Genomic DNA, 9377 nt, shown 5'->3' on the forward strand with positions numbered 1-9377 from the left:
AATTTCATAGGGATTTAATGGACAGTGAAGTGCCAGGTGGATATATTCTGACTAATATAATTCATAAAGAGTCCTCCAAAGCAGCAGTTGTTTTGGTTTGGTTTTGTGCTGGTCCTGGGGCTGAAACTCAGGGCTTTGGCACTGTCTTAGCTTTTCTGTTCAAGGCTGGTAGTGCTCTACCACTGGATCCCCAACTCTACTTGTGGCTTTTTTTGGTACTTAATTGGAGATAAGCATTTCATAGACTTTTCTGCACAGGCTGGCTTTGAACCATGATATCAGCCTCCTGAGTAGCTAGAATCATGGGCATGAACAATGGGTGCCTGGCTAGAAGTAGCCCTTCATACTGTGTAAAGCAGCCCAGTCTTCCTGGGGAGATACTTAACAGCTCCCATCTTCCTGTTTGCCCTGCTTTTTAACTCCTGTCTTCTACCTGAGTAATAGTGGAACAGAATAAACCCAGTCATTGTTGGGACACAGAGCTTTCTACCTTAAATAAATACCTTGTAAATGATTTTAATAACCTCTAAATTCTGAGTCAGGCTGATTTTCCTCATAAATACAGGTCAAACTCCCTCCTGTTAAAGAGAAAAGGGGAAACAATTTCAGAGATTTGATAATTCAACAAGAATTTTCACTGTGGTCATCCCTGGAAGAAAGGAAAGAAAGAGGCCTAGGAAAGAAAATAAAGATAAAGCAAGGGAAAATTCTGTTTGAAGAGAGTAAGCTGAAATATGGCCTCCATTGGACAGTGTCTTCAAGCTAACATTAAAAAAAAAAATCAACTGACAAAACCCTCTACCTAATGAGGTTTTTCATTAACTGGGAACAAACATCCAAATCTCCATTAGGAGATACTGTCACACAGCTTCTTCTCTTTCCAGCTTTATCTGAATGGTATAATGAGAAAACAAAAAATGAAATGAAAACATAGTTTTGTCCCTTAGAATGTGATTTTGGTGGCACATTATGTGCATGTGTAGAATTATCACAATGAACACCACTTGTACAATGAAAATGTTAGGATAGTGAAAACTTCTTTTTTAGAAAAAAAGATCTGTATTGCCAATTTAATAAACAAAAACTGCCCTGATTATTTTCACTGATTATATCAGAACACATATAAAAGGAATGTAAGGTATCTTCTTAGTCAACATAGTATGAAAACAAAATGAACAGGTCAATAGAAATTGTTATACTGGAGATAGGCATAAAGCCAGATGAACAATGTCACTTAAAGGAGAGAAAGTAGAGCACAACATTAAATGGACTAGAAACTTTTAAAAAATGTGCATTTATTTGCAGCTTAATTCTTCTGTAGAGTGTAACACAATGATATGAATATGAGAGCTGGTGCCTTTATATCTCTGCTTTGGCACAATGACCACTTGGGAAAAGAAAAAAAAAACAACCTACAAAAGAGATTTGCTTTGATATATGGTAAGAAATTCTTACTAATACCATAAATCAAGACAAATTGAAGACAAATAAATCATACTCTACCATACAGTTAAGCAAATCATATTTCAAAAACATGCTTGAAGATATCCAACTAAAATAGACTGAATCTTTATTGCTTGGATTACTTTACTTGAAATACATTGTAAATGGGATTTACTGATTTTTAGCTTACTAATTTATTAGATTAACTTTACTCACTTAAAAATAGCCGATTTTTCTGAATATATGTTTATTAAAATATATAAGAAAAGTCTTTATTAGAACTGAAAAGTACCCAATATAATATAATCAAAATCATTTATATTTTCAGAAAATGACAATATTCAAATTAAATGCAGGAAGTGTCACATTACTAACAGTTGATATTTCCATGATTCTTCAGGTTCTACAACTGGAAGATAATTACACAGGTTTGGTTTTTTATCTATTCCAGGAAATTTGAGTTGAAAATTTTTTTTGCCATTAGAAACTGTGATTCTCTATGGGATCTTTTCAGCTTTGCACGCCGATTTTGGAACCAAATCTAAAATTAAGGAAAAATAAAATAGGTCTCAGAAATGGTATTATTGTCCATGACATTTCAATCATCACAAATAGCAACCATTATGAGCCTTACCTGGATTCTGTCTTCCTCTAAATTCAATTTTTGAGCTAAGTCTTCTCTTATATCAATGCCAGGATAGCAGTTTACTCTAAAGACATTTTCCAATACCTCTACCTAGAATAAAGAAATACTTTTTAAAAAGTGTTAATATTTTTCATGCCACCCCCAAATAGGCTTTAATTTGTAAAACAAAAATTGTACTTAAACTGTGGGCAATTAATCCTAATACTTTTTGTTAAAAAAAGTGATTAGTGAGAAACCATTAAAATATGATAGCCCTTTGTTTTATTAATAAGGTTTCTAACCTGGGATTCCTGTCAATAGCTTTTTGCACACCACAGTGTCAGTTAAAGCCTTTCTATTATCATTATTGGATGAAAAAACTTCCCACCTGGTTTTGGGTAAAAGCAGTTCTTGGTCTTCTGCCTCTATACCAACTCAATTCTTTTTTCAATGATAGCCTTTCTGAGGTTGAAAAGTAATTTTCATATTTCAAGGCTCTTTCTTCTGGCATTGGGTGATCCACAATAGAAGGAAAGGAGATCCCATTGGGAAGACTTGGGACATGTAAAGAGAGGCTAGCATCTTTCTCTAAAATCAGAAAAAAAGTAAACAACAATAACAACAACAACAACAACAAAACCCCAACCCTTCTTATGTGGCCAATCTAGTGTTCCAGAGTGCTGTAAGAAGTTATTTTAATAACTTGTTTTCAATATCCCTAGAGAAATGCTGTGGGTTTCACAAAGAATTACCCCCTCAACAACCTAAAAACCAAAAGCTAAACAAAATTAAAATCCTGCCTTGGTGACAGAGAATATGTTAGACTCTAGTATTTACTTGTTGGGGGAAATAGATTTTGAAAGTCTTGGATGTTAAACATACATGGAAAGAGATCTAAAGTAAATAAATGCAGGTTCTCAGTATTTCCTGCAAGGGTACTTACAGCATTGCATCTGAGGCAGATTCTAGATGCAACCCAAGTTTCTGAATGAAACCCCAGGTTCTCTCTAGCTTTATATTATTGTAAAGGACTACCAAAAACCCCAAAGAAATTTAAGAAGAGTTTAAAACTAAAGCTATAGCATACCTGAGGAACCCCAGGTGTCTGCCCAAGGTCTGTGGGGTTTCATTGATGGGACACAATCCTTCTTCTGATCCAGTCCTAAAATGCTCTCGATGGAAAATGAACAGGGAGACGTCTTGCTTTCTCCAAGCTGAGCACCTTCCTGAAGGCTGGGAGACATTCTCTGGTGGGCTGTACACAGCAACAGTTCTACTCTTTCTGGTGGGTTGGCCACACGTGTGTGTACAGGGCTGTCTGGGATTTTACCTTATAGCTCTGCTGACAAGGGGGCTGGATTTAGAGCGTCACTAATTAAAATCCTGTTTTAGAAAGTTTTAGCATGTCAATGAACACTTGCCCAACCAGGAGCTTAACGACTTAATTGTTTGTTTGTTTGCAAGTAATTAGCAACTAATGGTTACACCAGGGGGGCCACCTACTGGGACAAAAAGTGTTATCTCTCCTAAACAGAACACAGACTTAACTTTCTCCTAAGAAGTGAAACAGTCCTCTTTTATTTAAAATCATTAATGTATAAAATCGTACATTTTTCTAAAATATTAAAGTTTATACTTTCATGAACTCTAGTTACTTAAACATACAAGCAAGATAGGAGAGCAGTCAGGCAATAAATAATCTAAGTGAATTTTCTTCCAAGGAAATTGGGAAAAATAATCTCTTAATGCTATTACAGTATTTTGATGAAAATGCCTGCTTTTCATATGCATATGTAATAGTGAATGTTGTCAATGAAAACACAATAATATTTGGAGTGCAGTATGCTGGAAAAGGATGGAGATGTTATTAACACTGAGTGTAATTGTCTTCCAAGTGCCAGGATTAATTCATAGGAATAGTTGCACCAAGTATTTTAAATAATTAATGGGCTAATTCCTTTTCTTCATGTCTTCTCTTTAAATGAAAGAGATACAAGTCTATGTGAAGATTCACATGTAACTACCTCCAAGCAATTTAAATGCACTGTTCAAACTAAAGAGAATAGCATCTGTCCTTAACAAAGATATTTCAAAAGGAACAGTGTTTACTATAGTGTGTGTGTGTGTGTGTATTGCTAAGGTCAGCAAATACACTTGTTGCTAGGCCAGCATTCTATTACAGAGCTACAAACCTAGTAGTTAAGAAAAAGTTTCTCCTTCTTGACTCTTTTTTCCTTCCTCCCTCCTGTTTTCTCACTTCTCCTCTTCTTCCTCCCTTCCCCCTTTCTGCTGGAGGTTGAACATCAGAGCCTGTAGCATGCTTACTTACATGCTCTACCAGTGAACAACAAACCAGCCCTGCTGAACTGCTGAATTGGGGTTTGGATTTCATGAAGATAATAAAGCTTGTAAAAAAATAAGAACAGAGTATTTCATAATTCTAAGAAAATAGAGATGATTTTTTTTGGGGGGGTCCGGTTGTGGGGCCTGAACTCTGGGCCTGGGTGCTGTCCCTCAGCTCTTCAGCTCAAGGCTAGCGCTCTACCACTTGAGCCACAGCACCACTTCCGGCTTTTTTTCTTTTTGCTTATGTGGTGCTGAGGAATCGAACCCAGGGCCTCATGCATGCAAGGCAAGCACTCTCACACTGAGCCACCTTCCCAGCCCCTAGAGATGATTTTGAAGTGGCTATTCTTCTAAAAATGTATACCAGCTGCACTTCTTAAATGTTGCCTCCCTTCTTTTAGTAACTTTTTTCCCCTTTGAGAAAACCTAAATTGGCTCAATACTTCTCTCTCAGCTTCCAGAGTAGCTGGCATTATTGGCATGTACCATCATGTTCAGCTCTACTATCTTCTTGAAGGTAGGTTCAGCTTCCTCCATTTTCTAAATGACTGCGAGACTTTGTTTTGGGAAGAAGAAAAGTACTCTCATTTATAGAAGATATAGCATCCAGAGGATGGAGCTTAAGTTCATCATACTCTATGATGACAGACTGAAGTATTAAGCTAAACAAAGGGTCTCACATACAGATCCTAAAGATGGGTTCATAAGGATACATTCAAAAATCATTCTGTGAATGACAGCCACCAAACATTCATACCTCATGAGGATTTTGTATGATCTTGAAAAGTAGATTGTACAAAGGTGGGGTGACCTTAATCTGGAAACATTTGGAGGAAAATAATTTAAGACTTCAAGAGTTTGTTCTCTCTGTTAAGACATTCATTTATTCATTCCACAACTGATTAAAAATACAGTTAAGTATGGGGTAAGGGCAGAACAGCACTGGTGGCCTACACCTGTAGTCCTAGCTACTCAGTTGGCTAAGGTCTGAGGATTGCAGTTTGAAGCCAGACCAGGTAAGAAAGTTCATGAAACTCTTATCTCCAATTATCTTTTTTTTTTTTTTGATCCGGTCGTGGGGCCTGAACTCTGGGCCTGGGCGCTGTCCCTCAGCTCTTCAGCTCAAGGCTAGGACTCTACCACTTAAGCCACAGCGCCACTTCCAGCTTTTTTCTTTTTGCTTATGTAGTGCTGAGGAATCGAACCCAGGGCCTCAGACATACAAGGCAAGCTCTCTACCACTGAGCCACCTTCCCAGCCCTTATCTCCAATTATCTACCAAAAAAGTCTCAAGTAGCTATATAGCTCAAACGGTAGAGTGCTCAGGCGCAGTGCCCAGGCCCTGAGTTTAAGCCCCAGGACTAGCACAAAAACAAAACAAAATAAAACAAAAACCTGAATTGTTCCTTGCCTTTTTGAAGCTCACAATGGGGGTGTGTGTGTGTGAGGGTTATCAAACAGAAAACAAATAATCATAAGTAAAGGTAACCAAGGACAAGCATGGGTCCACAAGGACTCATTCAGGTAGATGGACAATAGCAGGAGAAGTAGGTTGATGCCTGAGTGGACCTCGTTGGAACCCTCATCCCACAGGTGAGTGTCTCAGACGTTCGTGGCACAAGGAATCTGCAGCACAGCCTAGAACAATTCCAGCCCCCCATGGTTTCTTCAGTAAATAAACAAGGACATCCCAGTATTTTGGTTCAGTTTGCTTGGATTTATACAACACCATTTTATATAAATGAATATAAAAATTAAAGGCAGGTACTGACTTTCTGTGAAAAGGAAATGTCTTTTTTTTTTGTCAATCATGGGGCTTGAACTCTGGGCCAAGGCACTGCCCTCAGCTCTTCAGCTCAAGACTAGCGCTCTACCACTTGAGCCACAGTGTCACTTCCAGTTTTCTGAGTGGTTTAATTGGAGATAAGAGTCTCACAGCCTTTCCCACCTAGGCTGGCTTTGAACTGTGATCCTCAGATCTCAGCCTCCTGAGTAGCTAGGATTACAGGCATGAGCCACTGGTGCCTGGCAGGAAATGTTTTCTTATATAAACACAGGGATTTGTGTATGTGTGTGTGGTGGTGGTGGTGGTGATGGTCCTGTGGTTTGAACTCAGTGCCTGGGAGCTGTCTCTGAACATTTTTGCTCAAAGCTAGCACTCTACCATTTGAGCCAGAGCTTCATTTCTGGATTTTTTTTTTGGGGGGGAGGGTAGTAGTCGATTGGAGATAAGAGTTTCATGGGCTTTCCTGCCCAGACTGGCTGGCTTCAAACTGTGATCCTCAGATCTCAGCCACCAGGTAGCTAGGATTATTGGTGTGAGCCACCCACGCTCTTCATAAAGAAATTTTGTAGGACATAATATGTGGCAGACACTATTATAGGTACTTGAGATGAGTGATGAACAAAAATATGGTAATTTCTGTGAGTGATACACACTGGAAGAAGAAAACAAGGCCACAGCGATGTCCTATAAAGGAGAAGGATGTCTTTAAGTACATTGAGGGGATCAATGGTCCAGAAAGGCTTCTCCACATCAGCCGAAGCTGAGAATGGGAGTGAGCCAGCGTGATTGAAGAGCCTGAGTAAAAGGATTGCAGTCAAAGAGCAGAGGTCTTAGTGAAAAAAAACTTGGACTAGTTTAAGAAAAAGTAAGTAAGAGTAGAGTTAGCAGTATTAGTACATGGAGATCCAGGAGGTGCTGAATAATGGCTGGGCTTTTATAAAGCCTACAGTAAGAGCTGAATGCTTGTGGTAAAATTCAAAGCTAGCCAGGGCAAATGAATTTGAATATATTTCCAATTAACCAGCAAAAAGCCTGAAGTGGAGGTGTGGCTCAAAGTGTTAGGCTAAGCAAGCATGTGAGGCTCTGAGTTCAAGCCTCAGTGTGTGTGTGTGTGTGTGTTTGTGTGTGTATACATACTGTGTGCATACAACTTGTATGTGTGCATACATATTTACAAGTTGTAGTAAGATATTCCCTGTGCCAAAGGAAACTAAGGTGGATCTTAGGCTGGGACTGACACAGTAAGATTTATGTTTTTGAAACCTGGGGTTGGGAAGTATAACTCAGAGGTACAGTGCTTGCTTAGCTTCAACTCCCAGTACTGAAAAAAGTCCCAGTTCAGTGGTAAAAGAAAATGAGGACACGGATGGAGATGAGGGAAAAGAGGTATAAAGAATGGATCTGGCCATGCATGGTGGTGCACACCTGTAATTTTAGCACTGGAAACAGAGGCAGTAAGGTATAAAACCAAACCAAGCTGAGTGCTGGTGGCTCATGCCTGTAAGACTAGCTTTTTAGGAGGTTGAGATCTCAGGATCATAGGAATTTTAAGCTAGAGCAGGAAGAAAAGTCTGTGAGAGTCTTATCTCCAGTTAACCAGCAGAAAGCCAGAAGTGGTAGGTGGCCTAAGTGGTAGAGTACCAGCCTTGAGTAGAAAAGCCAAGTGAGAGCATGAAGCCCTGTACCAGAACAAACAAATATAAAGAATGGCTGTTTTGGGCTTAGGCAAAAACAGTGCCACTTGCTGGGGTGTACAGCAGTGGACTAGGGGAAAAAAACTGGGAAGAAACAGAGTTTTTTTGTTTGTTTGTTGCCGGTCATTGGGCCTGAACTCTGGGTCTGGGCGCTGTCCCTCAGCTCTTCAGCTCAAGGCTAGTGCTCTACCACTGGAGCCACAGCGCCACTTCCGGCTTTTTCTGTTTATGTGGTGCTGAGGAATCGAACCCAGGGCCTCATGCTTGCAAAGCATGCAGTCTACCGCTGAGCTACCTTCCCAGCCCCAAGAAACAGAGTTTTAAGTTGGGTAGCAAGTACTATTTTGTATGAGCTTGGAGCTGAAGCTCTACTCTTGTCATCTCTGGCAAAAAAGCCATAAGAGCCATAGGTTTGCATAAGATCATCCAGATAACAGAACCAGCTACATCAAGGGTTTGAGGTTGAAACTAGGGCAGGACTAACACTGGAGCCAATGTCTGGAGGCTGGAAGAAGTGGTACTGAAGGAGAAAATAACACAGGAGAAGAACACGGAGACATGGAAATAAAGCCAAGGGAAACAGTCAAGGGAAAGATGGCAATCATAGCATCCCTAGTGATCCCTGATTCACCCTTGACAAAGCAGTAGCAAGAGCAATTTAAAAACTTACATATAGCTGGGCACTGGTGGCTCACGCCTGTAATCCTAGCTACTCAGGAGGCTGAGATCTGAGGATCACGGTTCAAAGCCAGCCCGGGCAGGAGAGACCGTGAGACTCCTATCTCCAATAAACCACCAGAAAAACGGAAGTGGCGCTGTAACTCAAGTGGTAGAGCACTCGCCTTGAGCTGAAGAGCTGAGGGACAGCGCCCAGGCCCAGAGTTCAAGCCCCACGACCGACAAAAAAAAAAAAAAAAAAAACCAAAAAACTTACATATAGGGCTGGGAAGGTGGCTCAGTGGTAGAGTGCTTGTCTTGCATGCACGAGGCCCTGGGTTCGATTCCTCAGCACCACATAAGCAAAAAGAAGAAAAAAACCTATATATACTGGGGTTTGAACTCAAACATTCACACTTGCTAGGCAGGTGGCTCTACCAAGTCAACCATACCTCAGCCCTCTTTTGCTTAAGTCACTTTTCAGGTAAGGTCTATGTTTTTCCTAGGGTCAGGTTCAGACCCTACACCTTCTACCTATGGCCTCCTGTGTAGCTGGAGTCACAGGCTTTTTACCACTCTGCCCTGTTTGTTCACTGAGATGGAAGTCTTGCTAACATTTTTTTTCCAGGCTGGCAAGTTTGAAAGGTAGAGACAAAACTAGACTTGAAGAATTGACGAGAGAATGGAAACTTTCTTTGCTTCCTTTCTTTTCTTATTCTTTTTAGTTGTGGGGCTTGAACTTTGGGCCTGGGAGCTGTCCCTGATCTCTTCAGTTCAAGACTAGTGCTCTATCACTTGAGCCACAGGCCATTTCCAGTTTTCTGGT

At 40.2% G+C, this 9377-nt stretch overlaps 1 protein-coding gene across 1 annotated transcript; it reads right to left on the minus strand.

Moving 5' to 3' along the window:
• Nucleotides 1–1804: 1804 nt before the first annotated feature.
• On the minus strand, nucleotides 1805–3379 carry Hesx1 (HESX homeobox 1). The gene is made up of 4 exons (XM_013030736.1): nucleotides 3156–3379; nucleotides 2457–2656; nucleotides 2078–2179; nucleotides 1805–1984 (listed from the first exon to the last, which is right to left on the minus strand). The coding sequence occupies exons 1-4, from the start codon at nucleotides 3310–3312 to the stop codon at nucleotides 1886–1888; spliced, it is 558 nt and encodes a 185-aa protein (XP_012886190.1). The 5' UTR covers nucleotides 3313–3379; the 3' UTR covers nucleotides 1805–1885.
• Nucleotides 3380–9377: the final 5998 nt, after the last annotated feature.

The sequence above is a fragment of the Dipodomys ordii genome, unplaced genomic scaffold, assembly GCF_000151885.1.
Source record: "Dipodomys ordii isolate 6190 unplaced genomic scaffold, Dord_2.0 Scaffold132, whole genome shotgun sequence".
Classification (NCBI taxonomy): Eukaryota; Metazoa; Chordata; class Mammalia; order Rodentia; family Heteromyidae; genus Dipodomys; species Dipodomys ordii.

What these genes read in the sequence shown, in the direction of transcription:
- Hesx1 (XM_013030736.1), bottom strand. Translation starts at nt 3,312, where the DNA reads ATGTCTCCCAGCCTTCAGGAAGGTGCTCAGCTTGGAGAAAGCAAGACG. An exon ending in CTGCTTTTACCCAAAACCAG is followed by an intron (nt 2,180 to 2,456) that starts GTGGGAAGTTTT and finishes TCTTTATTCTAG; the next exon opens with GTAGAGGTATTGGAAAATGT. An exon ending in TAGAGGAAGACAGAATCCAG is followed by an intron (nt 1,985 to 2,077) that starts GTAAGGCTCATA and finishes CCTTAATTTTAG; the next exon opens with ATTTGGTTCCAAAATCGGCG.